Source organism: Chelmon rostratus, chromosome 4 (assembly GCF_017976325.1).
Source record: "Chelmon rostratus isolate fCheRos1 chromosome 4, fCheRos1.pri, whole genome shotgun sequence".
Lineage (NCBI taxonomy): Eukaryota > Metazoa > Chordata > Actinopteri > Chaetodontiformes > Chaetodontidae > Chelmon > Chelmon rostratus.
In genome coordinates this window covers 24,495,753-24,514,068 of record NC_055661.1, presented here as the reverse complement: position 1 = coordinate 24,514,068, position 18,316 = coordinate 24,495,753, and the positions used below count along the sequence as shown (strand labels likewise).

At 41.3% G+C, this 18,316-nt stretch overlaps 4 protein-coding genes across 4 annotated transcripts; 2 read left to right on the top strand and 2 right to left on the bottom strand.

Annotated features, from left to right (window-relative positions):
* Positions 1 to 500: 500 nt before the first annotated feature.
* rpp21 (ribonuclease P 21 subunit) lies at positions 501 to 2,618 on the top strand. Its single transcript, XM_041934880.1, has 5 exons — positions 501 to 649; positions 770 to 870; positions 1,560 to 1,642; positions 1,827 to 1,961; positions 2,102 to 2,618. The coding sequence occupies exons 1-5, from the start codon at positions 593 to 595 to the stop codon at positions 2,197 to 2,199; spliced, it is 474 nt and encodes a 157-aa protein (XP_041790814.1). The 5' UTR covers positions 501 to 592; the 3' UTR covers positions 2,200 to 2,618.
* Positions 2,619 to 2,620: 2 nt separating this feature from the next.
* aqp12 (aquaporin 12) lies at positions 2,621 to 3,931 on the bottom strand. The gene is made up of 3 exons (XM_041934881.1): positions 3,337 to 3,931; positions 2,823 to 2,939; positions 2,621 to 2,748 (listed from the first exon to the last, which is right to left on the bottom strand). The coding sequence occupies exons 1-3, from the start codon at positions 3,929 to 3,931 to the stop codon at positions 2,621 to 2,623; spliced, it is 840 nt and encodes a 279-aa protein (XP_041790815.1).
* Positions 3,932 to 6,846: 2,915 nt separating this feature from the next.
* LOC121605102 (UDP-N-acetylglucosamine/UDP-glucose/GDP-mannose transporter-like) lies at positions 6,847 to 13,288 on the top strand. The gene is made up of 12 exons (XM_041934879.1): positions 6,847 to 7,006; positions 7,298 to 7,331; positions 7,423 to 7,509; positions 7,621 to 7,688; positions 7,796 to 7,867; positions 8,033 to 8,101; positions 8,347 to 8,449; positions 9,128 to 9,220; positions 9,887 to 9,954; positions 10,219 to 10,297; positions 10,376 to 10,458; positions 11,934 to 13,288. Exons 1-12 carry the CDS (start codon positions 6,897 to 6,899, stop codon positions 12,037 to 12,039), a joined length of 972 nt encoding a protein of 323 aa, XP_041790813.1. The 5' UTR covers positions 6,847 to 6,896; the 3' UTR covers positions 12,040 to 13,288.
* A 713-nt stretch (positions 13,289 to 14,001) lies between these two features.
* On the bottom strand, positions 14,002 to 18,262 carry si:ch211-121a2.4 (transmembrane protein 205). Its single transcript, XM_041935513.1, has 4 exons — positions 18,171 to 18,262; positions 17,208 to 17,406; positions 16,394 to 16,557; positions 14,002 to 16,307 (listed from the first exon to the last, which is right to left on the bottom strand). The coding sequence occupies exons 2-4, from the start codon at positions 17,305 to 17,307 to the stop codon at positions 16,005 to 16,007; spliced, it is 567 nt and encodes a 188-aa protein (XP_041791447.1). The 5' UTR covers positions 17,308 to 17,406; positions 18,171 to 18,262; the 3' UTR covers positions 14,002 to 16,004.
* Positions 18,263 to 18,316: the final 54 nt, after the last annotated feature.

The window sequence follows — 18,316 nt, the reverse complement described above, 5'->3', positions numbered from 1 at the left end:
CCATGTGTATATTGTGTACTTAATAATTAGTTTAGGGGAAAAATTACTATATCATAATGATTAGCTGTCAAAGGCATGGTAAAGATTATTTTAGGACTGTTTTCTCCTCTGAGCGACTAACAACCTTGTCTGCCCACTCAAATAAATGCAACTGTTGGTGCTTTTGTGATTTGGGTGTGAAAGTGATTGATGTGTAGTAATGTCACCTATTTTGTATAAAGCCACACAGAGCGGAACAAACATGAAACTAATATAAGCGATGCACTATAACATTAATAACCTTTCCTATCTATACTGTATGTTTGAAGACCAGACTTAAGACTTTTGTTTGTGTTGGTGTTATATCTTTGGGATTGGATTTTCTTCTGATGCATGGTTAGGATGTAGCTGATGAAGCTTAAGGTGTCTTTATTTTGAAGTATATCGGCAATTATTCATTTGTGATAGTAGTGTCACCGTTTACTGTGCGCTTTTATTATGAAGTTCTTGCCGGAAGTGCTGCTTTGACACCGGTTGAGCACTGGCTGATGTGCTAGCTTGAAGTAGCCAACAAGACGAAACTACAGCTCTATTTTTCTGACCTTTGTGAGTAATGGCAACACAAATGAAAGACAAAGAAGCTTACCAAAGACTGAACTATCTTTACCAGGTAGGAAATCATTTAAACTATTTCGCTGTCATGATGCAGCAGCCACATGGCTAACATGCTAGCTAGCTTGCTAACAGGTATGTAAGGTAATGATACTGAACCGGTTTTATCCCTCTGCAGGCTGCGCATTGTGTTTTATCTGAAAACTCGGAAAATGTGGAGCTGGCTCGTTTCTACTGCTTCACACAGAGGACCATTGCAAGACGTCTAGTTCTTAGACAGTAAGTTAAGTTTGTATTAATATTATCCAGAGGTGCGTGTTTCTCCTTGTATTGATTTTATTTTGAAGGCTGAGTTACAGCACTCTAGAGTCAGATCAGTCTCTGTAATAATGAATAATGCAGGATTCACTGATGTATGTCGGGATTTGTGTTGAAATGACTCTCCACATAATTGTCTGAGTACACGAAAATAATTAATAATTTTGCAAATGCATTTACTTCAACAGGGAGTTATCTGTAGCCAATCAGATGGCTTCTTCCGCTTTGAGCCAATCACATGAGCGCTAATTCCAGAGTGTGATTTAATGTGATCGTTTTGTCTGCGCAGTCTGCAGCCTTCCCCAAATTTTAAACATGGTCAAAGATGACGTATTTTTGTAGGCCAACCCGGAAGTTATCATAGCTTTTAGTCTTTTGTCCTTTTTGGCCACTCCAAGCATCAATATCATAACAGTAATAACATAATCAGCTAAAGGTTGATATATTTTATTCCCATGAGGCTTTGAGCTATGTTGTTGTCCAACAACTATTAAAAACAAGGAGCCACACTGTTGTGCTGTTGACATGTTCCTTCATTGTGATTAACAGGTGCACTGTAGTTTATTTTGAGTCAGCCCCACATACACCATCCTGCTGTGCTCCACGCATTATTAGGGTTTTCAGTATGTTAATTGTTAATTTCATGGCAGAGACCCATCAGTGAAGAGAACATTATGCAAGAAGTGCTGCTCGTTGCTCATCCCTGGTGTAACTGCTACAACAAGACAGCGAAGTAAGTCATCTTATCATTTATAGTGACTGTCCACTTCCTGCTGTCTACGTTTCCCATGTTACTTTGCAGTGCATACCACTTTCTTTAATCGGTACATTTACGTGTTTCATTTCAATTTGCTTGGTCATTTTAAAAAAGCATGTTCAGAGACACTAACGTAATTCTGTTGACTCTGTCTCATCAGGAAAAAACACAAAGACTCGCTTCACTGTTCTGAGGTGCCTCAGCTGTGGGCAGAGCAAAAAGTTACTGAACAATCCAGATCATTGTTTGTGGGTGGACCGTCCTGAGGCTCAGCTGCAACAACAAAAGCAGCCAGGTGACAAACCTCAACTCGGCACTATTGAACAGCCTCAGAACTGAAAACCAGTAGCAAATACAGATTTCTCAACTCAACAAAATAATGAGTTCAAAAGGGCAAACACTTTGTTCTGACTATTTATTCTTTCTCACCCACAGAACCAGGCCCTTCTCGTAAGAAGCAGCCAAAAGACCAAGAGCCTGATGGATCGGTGTCTTCTAAACCCAGTGCTGCCCCGAACACTGCCAGCACGTAGCAGCAGTCCTGCTCTTCTGACTGACATATGAATAGCTGAGTAATTTATTCATTTTAGTTTTTTGGCTTCTGTGAGATCATTTTTTGTTTATTTCTACAACGTGTTCATCTGTGTCTCACAGCATAATTTTTAATGCCCACTGGGTGGTGTACTACACATGTTGGATTCAAAGGAGGAAATGTTGGTGAAAGTGTGGTTTTTTTTCTAAAAGGAAAGCTTTACTGATAAGAATGGTTTTCTCAAAAACAGTCAACAAGAATGGAAAATTTCGTTAATTTGCCATTATTTTTTTATGGTTGATATGTTTTCTGTACAGACATGTAACTGTTATCTGAGGCAAATATGTCCTGACCATTAACCAATTGTTGTCAAATACTTTCCTACATGTTTGATTACAATAAAAGAAAAATTGCAGCTTCTTTCACTTTTTCTTCTTTTCTCCTTTGTCCCCCTTTGGCACTCTGAAGCGTGTCTTCTGAAAATATAGTAGATTCTTGGCAAAAATCCTTGGAATGTGGCCCATGTACAGGAGAAGAGCCAGAGTCATGCCTAGAAAATAGACATTCGGTAAGTCAAAAGAACTGACAAGGGAAGCACACGTATTTAATTTGAATGCAATTTACCTGTGAGAGAGCCCAGCCAGTAGACTACTGCATACTGTGTGAAGGTGAATCCAGGACAGTAGAAGGTGAGGCCATAGGCCAGTGATGGATTCATGTAAGCTGAGGTGTAGCCTCTGGCTGCAGAAATGGACAAATAAGGTTAAAGAAAGTGGAAGCAGGAGTCCAAGGAAGTCATAATGTGTCATAAGCAGCTGTTTAAAAAGATTTCTTCTGAGCAGTGCAGTGTTTATCAGTTATAAATCACTAAGGAAAAGCATAAATTGAAGCATGACCATGAATATCAAAGGAAATGCGAAGGAAATTAGCAAAGTACAACTTGCATAAGGTGGAGAGTCAGTGAGAGCACTGATTTCCCAGTAGGTTCCCATGTTTTTCTGATGACTCATTTGAAAAGTTTTCAATGAAACTTTCAATTTGATATTCCAAATAAGTAATTTTCCTGCACAAATGTTCTCATATTTCCAAACACAAAGGTCTCTCTGGATCATAAATGATGGGCCAGGTTCAGACTTACCTGTATGGGACAGGAAAGTGAGGAGAACAGCAATCAGGGGCACCCGGATCAAAGCAGATCTGCGTTGCAGGCTCAGCTGTATTAGATGAAAGATGAGCGCGCAAACACACTCAGTGAAAAAACCCTGAGGCAAAGAGACCAGCAGGGATGTGCTGCACTCTCTAGCCATCAGGTTTTTGATCATGTGCATGTCCGTCAGTTCCAGACTCCAGTAATATACCGCTACAAAGAGTCCAAGGTGGGCCCCAAGAAACTGGGCTGCTACAGCAAGGAGAGTGGGCATCGTGGTGGCCTCCAGCTGCAGGAACTTCAGCACCACCAGGGTGGGATTCCCTGATGCACCCCCACAGATCACACCGTGGGTTAGCAGCACCACAAACAGAATGGTTACAGTCACATCGGGGCCCAAGCCCCCAGCCCACTGACCCACCTCCACAATGGTCTGCACCTCCAGCCAACATGCCACCAGCATGAAAGACGACGCAAACTCCAAAATGAAGCTAAGCCGTGGCCATTTTTTAAGGAGTATTCGAACTGAGGCTGCAAAGATCAGAACAGCCACAAAGTATCCGAGGGATGCGTTCAGTCCAGACATGGCTCAGACCAGGTGTCCCTGCTGTTTCTTTTCAAAAAGAAACAAATGAGGATTGACTTAACAACTCTAGCTTGCCGTGTGGCAACGTGGCACATGCAGACACACATTTCTTATCAGAGACACGTCAGGTCTGTATCCCTCAACCACCTGCCAAAATACACATGGGTCTTTGCAAGGTCAGGTCAGGAAGCTGGCCTTCATTCAGTGGTCATGTATAATGAGATCACAGCTTTGTTAATGCTTCCTTCCTCTCTCTACAGGATTACATACAGTGTAAATGTTCCTTATCCAAGGACTAAATGGCTAAAGAGTGATAAAAATGTAAATGAAAACATAATCCCACTGGATTCAAAGATTGGAGCAGTGGTAGTCCAGTTTAATGATAAAGACTTGCACGACTTAGTGCTTGAATGTGCCAATACTACCGCCAGCAGCAATATGCATGTGACTTTTTACGTTTCGAAATATGTCACTTGATTCTGCCTAATGTTGGACATAGTGTGCTAAAAGTTGAAACAATCACATTTGGGTCATGACTATGGCTGTCAAAGACTGCTTAAGAAATCAGAGTCACTGTGTTGGGCCCCTGTCACAGCACCTCCATCTTCTTTTTATTTGTCTGTAATGACACTAAAATTGCCTGTTCTTTCATCCCCAGTGGAGACAGACATCGATGGCTAATACATCAGACGGTTCAGCAGTAAAACTATGTGGGACAGTAGAACTATCAGGGCTGCAAAGGCCCACTGATGGGTAATGTCAGGGGCATGGTCTGATCAGCTTCCCTGCAAACTGCAGAGTAAGGCAGGCTTTGATTACTGAGCTCCTCCTTCCAAATCACATTAGCAATACAGCGTCTTTCCAGTGACATTCGTCTTTATTATAACCAGAAGGACTTTAAGTAGGAAACACCTGCTGTCCAGCAGCTTAACTTACATTTAAAGATTCTGGATTATTAATGAAGGAGAAGGAGTTGATGTCATTTCAAGGATTTTAACAAGATAACTGAACAATTTTTAGAGAAAAGAACATATCGGATACAACTTATCATTCATATATATGTTAAAACAAAATTGGAGAGTATCTTTAACATGTGTTACACCGACTGAAGAGAGCAAACTGTCCTTTAGCACAGGTCTAACTCACAAGAGCAGTTCAAAAAGCACTAAGATGACCACTAAACATGTTGTGCATGAGGTGCTTGAACTTCTGTTGTGAGGATAAACCAATAATTTTAGATTTATTTGCATTGCTTGTCTTCCACTCATCTCCCATGGGGAGGAGCTGCATAATCTGTGGTTACAATTGCATTTTAAAGATACCAGGCTTGGTCTGCAGACAAAGCTGCTCTAACAGGCTACACCGAACTGCTCCTATAGTTTTTTTTTAAATGGTTTACTTTAGCAGCTGTGTTGGTTTCTATATTAAAATAAACTGTAAAGACGAACACTAATTGGTTGTGATGCATGCATGTAATTTGTCTCCATCTTGTGGTTGAATTGTAAACAACACTATTCTGTATCTATAAACACTAAACTACAGTATATATACAGTATATAAACACAAGTTACTACGTAATGACTGATTATTCATTTCAGTACAATCAATGGCACGATACTTTTGAACCTAGCATGGCACCAACATAGAAGATCATTGAAAGAAAGCAGACATTCAATACAATAGGACCTCACATAGGACTTTTCACACAAGACATTTTGACATGTCACAGTAGGGAAAGCACAGTTGTAAAAAAATCATAAAAATTAAAATTAGGATGGCTGATATTTCATTTAGCTGCTTCAGTTTCAGGATGCTGGTACTGTGCAAGTTGGCTCATTGTCACACTGTCATGGCCTATCAGGGTCTATTGCCCCAGCTGGCCCTTGGTTACCAAGCCATACCCGTGCTGTCCTATTTGCTGCGATAAAAATATATTATATATAATATACAATAATAAAAATAATAAAACCCAACTCTATTCTCCCCTGGCCTCTGTTAATATAACAGTTATATACTTTTTTCTAGTAAACTTCAGGTGTTGCAGCAGCACAAGGACAGAAGTAAGTACAGATAAGAGAGAATGGCAAAAAGGTAAATAGCAATGAAATATAAACAGAAACTATGGAAGAGCAATTAACTAAAAATTACAAACAAATAATATATAAAACCCATGAATAGTGTTGTACTTAAACTAGTTGCAGCCCACTCTCAAGTGACATGGTGTTGTAATTAGTAGTTATTAGTATCTTATTTTAGCATATTTATATAGATGTAGATGTATAATATGGTATAGTATGAATATAAAATATGAGGTGAAATGTAGAAGTATGGTATAAAATTTCTAGTATAATACAGCAATATAACATACAATACAATATAATACAGTATAGTATTGTACATAGCACATAGTGTACAACAAATAGTACATATCCGATCAACGGACTGTAACTCTGAAAATGCTGCAACTAATGAATGAATGTACCTCACAACTTGTGATTGGATTGTACAGATCACATGTTAGATTAAAAACAGGAAGTGCTGCTGTTGTCAATCTAATACATGCATGGACTAAAAACAGGTATGGGGGAACAGTAATTTCTCCATCCAGATCGTGCTTCAAGTTTCTAACCCCCACGTATAAAAAAAATGGCACGAGTAGTTAACATTTTCAGCTCCTTGTGTGAGCACCACCTCTTTTGTGACCTCTCGCGTTAGCTATGCCGATAAACCGCACTTTGCTGTTAATGTCAGAGAAGTAGCCACAGTAAATTTGGCCGGAGGGTCCCTGACGTTCAGACTTGAGGCGGAAGTTGTGAAACGTCGACGTCCCCGGGTTGTGTGCGTGTGTGTGTGTGTGAGCGCGCGCGTGTGCGTGTATGTGTGTGTGGCGGTGGTGGTGGGTGAGCCAGTGAAGTGATGGCAGGGGAAGAGCCGACACTCACAGAGGAATGAGAACTTGTTGGGGATGGCGGACAAACCTCTAACACTGTTCGTGAAGCTGTTTGCCGCTGGGTTTTACGGACTGAGCTCGTTTCTCATCGTCGTGGTGAACAAAAGTGTCCTCACGAACTACAGGTAACGTTTTCCGTGACGGTAATAACGCTTGTTGAAACGCTACCATGTTAGCTAACCTAGCAACTGGAAGCTGTGTTGGCTTGATAGCGGAGCGAGCACGGTGGAGCTTATTAGCTAGCGGCAACTTTTGGCTAGCGACGGTAACCTTGTGGTACACAGTGAAATAGGAAAGCTTCACTTATGGTAGCTTTCAAGGAAGCTATGTTTTAGCATACCGGTGTTAAATACGATTAGCTTCAGTAAACTGCAGCGTTCATAGGGACTAACGGGGACTTAACTCTGCTGTTCCAGGTTCCCTTCTTCAATATGTGTCGGGATCGGACAAGTAAGTTGAACGGCTTTCCCTCTTTATGCAACGATCTTCCAAACACATCGCTGTGTGAAAGCAGGTAAATTTCTATTGAATGTGTGTGCAGATGTTGGCCACAGTGGTTGTGCTGTGGGTGGGCAAGGCTGCGAGGGTGATCAGCTTCCCAGACTGTGATGAGAGCATACCTCGCAAGGTGAGACCTGCTGTCTGTCTCTCTAAAATGATCTGCAGTTCACCATAATCGAGTCAGCCTTTCCAAAATGTCCACATATGTATGTTTATGTGTTTTTTTTTTTTTTTACAGACGTTTCCTCTACCTCTCCTTTATGTGGGAAATCAAATCACTGGTCTGTTTGGAACCAAAAGGCTCAAGTAAGTCCTCATCTCTGGACTAAGTTGATTCAGGGCCATAATGAGCTCACTGGGCATGGCTGTTGATGTTTGGCCAAGTTAAAGTAATTTTTGTCCTCCTCCGCCAGTTTGCCGATGTTTACTGTCCTCAGGAGGTTCTCCATCTTATTCACAATGCTGGCTGAGGGACTTCTGCTCAAGTAAGATTGCACATGAGAGATAACCCACTTCTCTCAGTCATGTGCTGGTCTTTTTACTCCGTGCGACACCAAGCTGTTCTCTTTGTGCTGCATTGGTGGCTTTTATTTACAGCTCTAAGCAGCCAGATTGAATTTCATGGCTCTACTGTCTTTGACCTTTGGCAGGAAGAAATTCTCCAGGGCAGTCCAGCTGACAGTATTTACAATGATCCTCGGGGCGTTTATAGCCGCGAGGTAAGTTCTGCTACATCCAGGTGTCCCGGCTTTTAACCACACCAGATTTACCTTCACTACAAAGGGTTGTCCAGCCCTGATATATGTCCTCAATTAAGTTATATTGTCTTCAGGGTCATTAGACACATGTTGTAGTTAAAAGACTCCTTCTAAAACAGAGCATGCCCAAAGCTACGTCAATAGCAATAGAACACTTTTTTACCCCCTCAACACTTTCTTTTATTTTTTCTGATTTACGTTCATAGTGCCGACTTGTCCTTTGACCTGCAAGGCTACGTGTTCATTCTGCTGAACGACGTGCTGACTGCAGCCAACGGAGCCTATGTGAAACAAAAATTAGATGCAAAGGTATGTGGCAGTTCCATCTGATGAATAGTAAGCATTGTTGGGTTGGAGCTGTTTTTGGCATTGAGCTGATGTCTGTGAATTCAGAGAACCCAAACTGTCCTTCAGCGTCTGGCTTGAAGGAGCTCAGTGTAAACAAACATCATGAGTTCTTTTTACTGCTAAGTTGATTCACTGTAATTGTCACTGTGTGAATCTGTTTTTGCAGAGAAAGTATTGTTTGTGTGTAAAAGTTCTGCCATGGTACTCTTTACTGTGCATGTTTTTTAACAGTCAGGTTAATTACTGTGGCGTTACAACTGCCATGGAGCTTGTTTTAGCCTTTTTTTATGTTACATGAGCAGACTGCTCAGCTCTCACATTACAGCGGGGGCAGAACTGGATCCAGATTTAGTCTGTGATGTCTGTAGTGCACTGGCTGCTAATGCTAAACTAGACAGAGAGGTGTGTGTGTGCATGAGTGATATTGTGAGGGAGTGAAAGATGGAGCCACACGAAACAGAATCAGACAAATGCAAGCAAGAGGTTCTAGTGCAGTGGGCTGGCCATGCATGACATCTGTATGCTAGTTAGTGAGGAATGTACTGAAAGACTTGTGAATAACCCTCTCTGTTCTGGCTCTGCGTATTTTTCTTGTTCCTGTTGCTCTGTGCCCATCCGTTTCTATGCTCTGTCTCACAGGAGTTGGGGAAATATGGATTGTTGTATTATAACGCATTATTTATGATCATTCCCACTCTACTGTTGGCGCATGTGACTGGAGACATGCAGAAGGTAAGCAGCTCCTTCATTCAAACCTCCACACAGCTTTATTCATTGAGGTTTTATTCAATGGTGAAATGTACATGTGGTTAAAACCGTCCAGTTAAGTCTTTGTAATTAGTTTTTGGTGTTGGTGCTGCTCAGCTATTGCAAGGTTTAATCTTAGACTGCAGTGAGTGTGCATACGTGTGCGCATGGGTGTGTGTGCCGTAAATATGAGCTGCCTGTTTGTTGGTGAGTGTTGGCAGAGACCTTCTGGTTTGCCCAGCTGGGGCCCAGCAGCCAGAAAGGCACAAAGCAGCTATTATGCACCTAGTAGACTTATTACAGCAGCGCCCACAGCCTCTCTTGACTGAGTAACCTCAGGGGAGATACAGACTGCTACCTTTTAAAGCTATTGGAAACTCAGTGTTGAATTTGTAAGTATATAAGTGTTAGTTGTGTCATTGCTCTCAGCTCCCTAAAACTTGATCAGCAGCTCTGTGGTTCATCTTTCTTTCCTTTCTTCCACTGAATGCCAGACCAGACATGTCCATAAGGAATGACTCAAGTTTTTGAATTCAGATCATTTTACATACACCATTGCCTACCAGTCTAGCTTTACATCTGATTTATGTCTATGTGGGCATTTTCACTAGCAGAGTTTGGTTGTTTCTAATGCTGTGCTTCTCTTCTCAGGCAGTGGAGTATGATGGCTGGTCAGATGTGTTTTTCCTCACCCAGTTCATCCTCTCTTGCATCATGGGGTAAGAATACAGGCCAAAGCTTATGTGTGACGAGCGTGCAAGCACAAGCAGGCAGGATTGTGTTTTGTGCCAGAATTGAACATCTGGATTACACCACATTTCTGTGGTATTGCTATGATATCAGTGGCTGAAGTCGAGATACTAGGCCATCGCTCGAAGCTCACAATCACCCTTTGTCTGCCATGTTGCATTAACGTTGTGAAATCTGACTTTGTGCTGGCACAAGCCTTGATTCATTTGTAATATGATAACATTGTTTTTCAGGTTTGTTCTGATGTACTCCACTGTGCTGTGTACACAATACAACTCTGCATTAACAACTACGATTGTGGGCTGCATAAAGGTAGGCTCCGGATTCATGTAAAGCAACACACTAAAACACAAAAAACTCAGCTTGATTAATATTTTTACCATTTTGCAGAATGTCCTGGTGACATACATTGGCATGGTGTTCAGTGGAGACTACATTTTCTCTTGGACCAACTTCATAGGTTTGAATATCAGGTATGAAACAGGTTTATTTTCTAATGTATGCTCATATATTTAGCTGCCTTTTTTTGTTAACCACACCCAGGACCAACCCAAGCTGCTTTGTGGTCCTATGCAGAATTCTTTCCCCAGCACAAATTCTCCCCCATCTAGTATTCCAGCACATAAGTTTTGCATTGTATGGCCACAAAAATGATTGAGTCAGTTACACAGAAACATGAGAGGGAACTTTAAATACCACATTATCATATCGTGCTGTCTTTAGTCACGCTAGCAGCTTTGCTGTATGGTTTGAAATGTCGCACTGACTGAAATATCTCAACAGCTATTGGATGGATTTCCATGACATTTTCTACAGAAGTTCATGGTTCTTGACTCTGGTGGTCCTCTGACTTTTTATCTAGTGCCACCAGCAGGTCAAAGTTTTCACTTATTCTTTGAAATATTTTGAGATCTTCTTGATTCATGGTTCCCAGATGATGAGCAATAGTTCTATTATTGGGGAAATATCGCCATCTATAGGTCAGAGAGAAAAGGAATGAGATGTGAAGACTTGTGGAGAAAGCAGGTGAAGGGGACAAGAGATGAAAGGAGTGAAGATCAGAGGAGAGGAGAGCAGAGGTGCCACGAGCAGATGTCAGATAATAAGATATGCATTTAATCTTTCTTGCATCTGAAGTATTTAAGAATGGAGCTGAGGGAGTGAGAGAGGGTAAGACGAAAAGAGGAGGAAAGGCAAACACAGTGAACAGGAGCAGATCAAGTAAAGTACTGGAAGATAATGATATAGTCCCCATGTTGTTTATCCTACCATGCTATTCCCTAATGCCCTGTAGTCACAGGGTCTTAATAAAAGGAATATGTTAAACCAATCAAAACTGGGCCTCAGCTGTGCTAAGCCCTCTCTGGGGAACTTTTTGTTTTTCACAGAGCTCATTATATGCCATACATCCCATGCTTTTCCATGGTTAGCATGTAGCTCATTAGCTTCAAGCTTATTCTTGTTTCTGGCTGTAAACAGATGCAAACTAAATCGTGTATGTTGCGCAAAAGGAGAAGTCGGTGCTGACACAGATGTCACCGATACTAGCGGGACAATCAGCTGCAGGAATTTAAATGTGCCTGCTGGATCTTGTTGAGAAACATGATGAATGTTATGACTGCTGACCTGCTGCAACATGTCCACTGATGCGCTGATTGACACAAATGTCAACATGATTTTAAACTCTCATTTTGCCTTCAACTATTGGATGAATTTTGATTTATAGCCTCTTAAACATGACTCCAAAGCCAATATACTGAAAACCAGTTTCTTAATTGTTCCAAGTTTTACAAATAGGTCTCCTCACTAAACACTGCGTTGTGCTGCTGTCTCACTGGATGGTTAGAATAAATTCAAACATGAACGTGTATTTTGCTGTGTTTGGTGTTGCTGTGCAGGTGGGAAATGTTTGTATACTTTTACATGGTTGCTGTCCTTGTTGTTGCAGTATTGCAGGCAGCCTGGTGTACTCCTACATCACCCTCACAGAGGAGCAGTCCAACAAAGCAAGCGAAGGCGCCAAGCTGGACATCAAGGGCAAGGTGGTTGTATGACAGAGACACTGGATTTTATCATTTTTATACTGATGAACGGGAAAACTCTATTTTTAGTACGACTTTTATTTATGGAGTATTTTAGCAGTGGAATAATGGGAATGGTGTTCCCTTTCTGTGTTGTGGAAATGGAGCCGTCACCATGACTCTCTTGCCGCTGCCATGGTTACGAACCCCCCAGAGGGACTGTGGGTGGATTTTTCGATGGTGTTTTCTTTTTAAATATTTCTATTTTGATACCGTACATGTGAGCTTTGAGAAGAAGGGAAACATGGAACCAGTATTATTTATATTACATTTCCTAAAATGTAGACAAAAAGAACGTTAAAGTTAAATGTTGGGATGACGTAATGTTTCCTGAACACAGGAGTGAGCAGCTGGGACGACTGTTTCAAGCATGGGTGTGTACGGATGAATCGTGGGAATATTTAGTAATGGTTATTTTAAAGGCACAATCCTTATTTTTTATTGCCTTTTCTGGTTTGCTGTTTACAAGGAATGTAACTTTAGATGCCTTCTAAGCACAGTGAGATGCACTGACACTCGTTATCTGTTGTTTCAGTCTTTCAGTACACTTCTTTTGATGTTTGTGCATATACTGTTAAAAGCTTGTTCCAGACAAACGGTAATGACAGTCATCTAACCTCATCCCTCAAACAACCAAAGTGGATGGGCAGTAGGCTATCAGTTCCCATCAAGGATTGTGGCTTTAAATACTGTTTGCTGCCTCCGTTTGGGAGATAATTTAAGATTACAGTTTACATGTTGCTCCCTCAGTATTACAGAACGGTTGTTGTGGACTTTCCAAGGCTGTAACTGGTTCTCTCTATGCAGAATTAACAAACAGTACTTATGGTTTGTTGTTTGTACAAGGGGATCCATTTGTTTTTTTTCACATTATCGCACTTTTAACTGAGGTAGCATCTGCAAAAAGGGTGAAATGAGTGGCCTCACTTCCTGTTGCATTCATTGAGATTGAGATTACTGTACTTTCCTGAAATGTACGTTTCAGGTTTTTTAAGTGTTACAAGAGAAAATGGTTTTCTAAACCTTTAATAGTCAGGTACAAGTGTTGACTTTTTTTTTTTACATTTTTATCCTATCATTATATATTTATTACTTTTTTAGACTAATATTCATTTTGTAGGTGGACTGGCTTGTGCATTGTTGATGCTGATCTCATCTCAAACACAGTAACCATTTGTAGCAATGATGTATTTTTACATTAAAAACAAACCTCTTGACACGATGTATTCCTTGAGTTTTGTTATTCAAATCAAGCTATTTTAAAGTCTTGTTTACAGGGAACAAACTCTGGTGCTAACCATCTGCAGAGGATGCGATTATAAAACTATTTATCCAAGATCAAGAAGTTACTCTTTTTTTTAATGTAATATCCAACCTGAGTCTCATCGAAATGAGAAGTAATTTGTAGTTCCTTTTTTTAAATAGTCTAATGTCGCTCAAGGCTGGATCATTCAACACAGTTCTGACACTGAAGCTCTTGCATGTTATTTGGTTCCCCCTTCTGTCTCATCTGGCAAAAATCAGACATTTTCTTAAAACCACCACTAGGCGTCACCAAAATCCACGTTAAACATTTTCAGACCCGACACATAGCTGATTTTTTTGGCCACTTTACCTGCAATAACTCACAGAACACACCATATGAAAGGATGTCTTTTTTCATGTCACTCTGGGAGTCTACATACACACACTGAGCACTGTATAAAGGGCTTCAAATCATACCGTGCTCACTCAAAATACATGTAAAACACTAAGAGACTTCCAGGTATTAATCACAACTTCAAGCTTGGTTATTTGCTCCTTTTACATCCAGTTTACTGAAGAATAGAGATGACAAAAAGGGTCACTCTTGTAATACTCACTGATTCTGTATTGAGCTTTGCCTGCACTTCCTGAGCAAAAATTACAGATTAATCTGGAGATGAAGCACACAACTGAGAGATTAGGTATTTTAATACAAAAAAAGACCATATATGTCAAAACATCTTTGATACAAACCCACTACCATAAACAGCTCATGACCTCTGACCTCAATGGTCTTCAGGCGACTTACATTCAGTATTACAAAAGCCACATCAACAGACACAACCCATTATCTCAAACATATCAGAAACTGGCATAAATACCTACTAATTCATGAAAAAGTTATTTTAAAATTTCACATCCTAATATAGCTTTAATATTTATGCACAAAAGTGTCTCGAAATAAATCAAATTTTATATTAATTTAAACTGGCCAAGCCAACAGGCAACACCACATAAAGGACGTGTTCACTATAAAACAACTACCAAGTAATAATGCATTGTGTTTGCCAGTGACAGGCATATAATAAGTACCTTCATCAGTCCAGTCAGAACAATAAAAAAAGGAGTTTCAGAAACAACTCTGCTGCCTCGGCCCTGATAACTGAAGTACTGTTGGTGCTGATGCAATTTTTTACTTTGGTTTAATGGACGTGTATTGCAGACTAATGCAAACAGAAACTAGAGGAACAGGAAAAAGAAGAAACACATTGAGAGAAAGGTTTCACCAAACAGTTACGAAGAGGAGGGGCCATCACAGCAGAAGAGGTTTGTTAACATAATTTCAACATGTGCAAAAAAAACTTGACAATATAGAACCGACAACATCCTTTTTGCTTGACGTGTGAAATAAAGAACAGCGCAAATATATTCAAACTATGACTAAAAAAAGCTCTGACACCTGAGAACTGTGTTGCACAGAGCACAACTCTAGTGCGAGTACAGCTCAAAAATGATTTGGCTTCAATTCCAATCACGGCTGTACAGCTTCCCAAAAGCCACACCATCGTATTTTAACACATTCAGACATACGGTACACAGAGGCATTATAGAACAGAGCAGAAACACAAGTGAGTAACTCAGGCAACAGACTAATTCTCATCTGAGGCACACTGTAAGGTAACAATGTTCGTGGCGGTCATACTGGTATGACCAGTGAAAGGGCTGACTGCTGAGATGTCGTTCAGGTCTTCCAATAGGAGACCAATAGAGAATTTACTACACGTGAAGTAGAGTAAGAAAACTAACAATGTTGACAGGTCCATGCTCATTGACAAAGTAGCAATAGTGTCTTCCTGAAGAACAGCAAAGGGTCTACCAGTTCAAGAACCAAGAACAAATCTTATAACAACTGCAGATCAATACACTGGGCCTGCTTACAAACACCAATAAATTCTAATTCCAATATAACGATCAAATCCCTGGTGCCAGGGTGTTTTAAATGGGCTAAAAACAGTACTGATTGGATACCATGTAGTAAAAGTGTTTTTCATACTAGCAGAAAGCAGCAAAGGTGCTCTTTATAAGTCAGACAAACCTGTGACACTAAACTGCGCACAAGGTATTAAAACTACACCCAAACAGGAAGAGCAGGACTGAGCAGCATGAGAGCAGTTCCCTTAAAAAAATGCCTGTTGCTTATATTTGGTATAAAAAAGGTGCAGTGCACTGGGACTATTTTCTGTTAATCTGTCCCGTACAAAGCTGTTAGAAACATCGCTCATGTTTTGCGTTCCTGAGAGGTGCCATAGTGTAATGGTAAAGGGAACTCTCAAGGGTGCCACCAGCCTCAGCCTCACTAGGTGAAAGGTGAGGCATAACTCATCGCAGGAACTGACTCATCTCCCTACAAACTTCAGGAGAGAAATGCAGCTTCAGTGACCCTGCTTGTCTCGAGACCAACAAAAGACTGAAGCCTCAGCAGAGCTCGAAGGCTTTCGTTATTCCCCAAGGCACAAGAACAACAAGGCTTACCTGACTTTCTACCTCATAACGAATGAGGCAGAGAAAGACTGCATGTATTAAATACATAAATTACTGCTTTGATACAAAAAAAAATAGGACTTTCTAAATCTGTAAGGTGTGGGAGTGACTATTTTTCAACAATTTCACAGTCCAGCTGCTGTGCATCAGTTTTAAAGTGTGACAAGGTTCTCGGCCATGTAGCAGAGGCTGTAGAAGTTGCAGCCAATGCAGCAGAGGTTACAGAGGGAGGATAGCAGTCTGTACAGCCACAGACGACCACTGAGGTGTCTGTATTTGACGTCTGTCTCGCACAGTTTGGCGTAAGCTTCGCGGTTCGACGACAGGCCGATATCCTGACCTAATCCACACGACTGCTCGATAAGGTGCATGTCTGCCATGATCTCCGATGTCATCTGGCCAAACCACTGGGCGTTCACGGCCGCTACCGTCACAGACACAAAGAAGATGAAGATCTGGTGGAGAGGGTAGAGGCCGAGATTAAAAGGACTACACAAAAATGAGTTTCACGCAATGCGATGATGTGGAACAAACAACGCACCTGAAAGGCCTCTCTGTCATCCAGCATGTCGCTGGGATGGTACACGGCGTAGATGGTGAGGTTAAAGAAGGCACAGGCTGAACCCAGGTGGAGATAGAACGGGACAAGACGACTCTGGATGAACCCGTAAGTGTGTCTGTTCAGGTGGTTGTCCATCACAAAGCCTGTGCAGAAATCAGAACGACTCATCAGCACTACAGGGGACCTCCTGGCTTTTATGTTCTTTAATTCATTCATCAATGTCCAACTCGACAGTTTTAGACACATCAATCCAACTGTTTAAGACATGCTCTATGTTACTTCTGTGCTCTTTGGTTTAAATTAGACTGTTAAAAAAAACGTATACAACACAATAGCAGCATGGCAAAAACATAAGGTTCATGTTTGAATACTGGCAGCAATGTCAAGGGGGTCATTTTCAGTTATATATATATATAACTATGCTGCAAAGCACACAGGTGGTAATGTGAATTGTATAGCTCTACACACCCCGGATTGTTTTAAATTTTGCGACTCAACCAAAACAAAAGCTTGTCACAGTCCGGATATAGGCGTAAAGGTGACCACGAAAAATCTGGACACAGATTACATGAGATGAATGTGCACCACTCAGGTGGTTTGAGACCACCTTTAAATAACACCTTGTTGCATGTTGTGTCCAAAACACATTCTGCATCTAAATGAGTTACCAGCTTCTCCTTTTCTTTCCCTCCACATTCCCTCACTTATGTTTCTAACCTGTTAGTATGCTTTTATCCAGTGTGTGTGCGTGTGTGTGTTTGTGTGTGTGCACGCATGCACGCTTGATACCAACTTGAAATGAAAGTGACCCAAATCTGCATTCCCCAGTAGGTGGAGAGCAGCAGCAGCTGCAGCAGCTTCACTGTGAACGTGGGCTCCTGGTCGGTGGACATGCTTCCTCCTCAGCCTCTCTCTTCTCCAGTCCGGCCTCCACTGTAATTTCCAAAACTGCCCCGCCTGGAAAGGCCAGCAATGCTCAGAGCCTCTGTGAACTTAAACAATGTGCCAAAATGAGGTGGGTAAAGCTCAAAGTGGGTTAAAGTGCAAGTGAGATAGAATGTTTCACTCCAGTCGCTGCAGGCCATTGCTGCAGACCAAAACCACACCTTTAGATAAGAACACACCTGTTATTACAGGAACAGGGACAGGGACAGCTTATCCAGCTCCCCAAGTAAATAAAACGTCCAACAGGTTACTGCTGTGTTTCTGTCAATGCTGAAATCCGTGTGGAACATCGTGTACCCCAAACGGTCTATAAACTTCCGCATTGTTGTCAAGGGAACAGGGTTGCCCTTTTGACCTTATCGGTGTGCAGAACGAAAATAAAACTGCAGGCGTGCACGTCCCACTATAATACTCACCGGTCGCATGGCTAATTTCAGCTAACTACAGCAGCTAAAACGCAAAGTCTGCAGGCTACAAACGAACAGCATTTCTGAACCGTTTCAGCAAAACCCGACAGCTGCTTACGGCTGACGGGGCGGCAACAAATTTCCAAAGTCACCTTTACAAAAAAAACTTATTTGGAAAACTAACGCCATCTTTTCTTGTGAGCTAACGCTAGTTTAGCAAAGAGTAAAACTACACTGACTAGCAGCTAGCGTTAGCTAAAGTTAAATGTGGAACAGTTAAGCTAGCTTCACTATTACTGTAGCTGCAGTTCACTCTCCTTTAACTCTGCAACCTTTGTAATGTTAAGAGAAAACACAGAGTCAATACCGCAACTTTAAGTGTAAGGACTCCAAGTACAGCCTACCTGTTGCTACTATCTCCGGGCAGCTTGAAGCAGAAGTCTTCGGCTCTGACAGTTAACTCACCTGCTGGTGGTAGTTAGCCGCACTGCTAACATAACTCAGTGGAAAAAAGAAGAGGGCGGAACCAGCACGGAAAGGGAAAAAGCCC

What these genes read in the sequence shown, in the direction of transcription:
- rpp21 (XM_041934880.1), top strand. Translation starts at nt 593, where the DNA reads ATGGCAACACAAATGAAAGACAAAGAAGCTTACCAAAGACTGAACTAT. An exon ending in TGCTACAACAAGACAGCGAA is followed by an intron (nt 1,643 to 1,826) that starts GTAAGTCATCTT and finishes CTGTCTCATCAG; the next exon opens with GAAAAAACACAAAGACTCGC. An exon ending in GCAACAACAAAAGCAGCCAG is followed by an intron (nt 1,962 to 2,101) that starts GTGACAAACCTC and finishes TCTCACCCACAG; the next exon opens with AACCAGGCCCTTCTCGTAAG.
- aqp12 (XM_041934881.1), bottom strand. Translation starts at nt 3,931, where the DNA reads ATGTCTGGACTGAACGCATCCCTCGGATACTTTGTGGCTGTTCTGATC. An exon ending in CACTTTCCTGTCCCATACAG is followed by an intron (nt 2,940 to 3,336) that starts GTAAGTCTGAAC and finishes CCATTTCTGCAG; the next exon opens with CCAGAGGCTACACCTCAGCT. An exon ending in CTGGCTGGGCTCTCTCACAG is followed by an intron (nt 2,749 to 2,822) that starts GTAAATTGCATT and finishes TCTATTTTCTAG; the next exon opens with GCATGACTCTGGCTCTTCTC.
- LOC121605102 (XM_041934879.1), top strand. Translation starts at nt 6,897, where the DNA reads ATGGCGGACAAACCTCTAACACTGTTCGTGAAGCTGTTTGCCGCTGGG. An exon ending in ATCCTCTCTTGCATCATGGG is followed by an intron (nt 9,955 to 10,218) that starts GTAAGAATACAG and finishes ATTGTTTTTCAG; the next exon opens with GTTTGTTCTGATGTACTCCA. An exon ending in CGATTGTGGGCTGCATAAAG is followed by an intron (nt 10,298 to 10,375) that starts GTAGGCTCCGGA and finishes ACCATTTTGCAG; the next exon opens with AATGTCCTGGTGACATACAT.
- si:ch211-121a2.4 (XM_041935513.1), bottom strand. Translation starts at nt 17,307, where the DNA reads ATGTCCACCGACCAGGAGCCCACGTTCACAGTGAAGCTGCTGCAGCTG. An exon ending in TTGGGTCACTTTCATTTCAA is followed by an intron (nt 16,558 to 17,207) that starts GTTGGTATCAAG and finishes ATTTCTGCACAG; the next exon opens with GCTTTGTGATGGACAACCAC. An exon ending in ATGACAGAGAGGCCTTTCAG is followed by an intron (nt 16,308 to 16,393) that starts GTGCGTTGTTTG and finishes CCTCTCCACCAG; the next exon opens with ATCTTCATCTTCTTTGTGTC.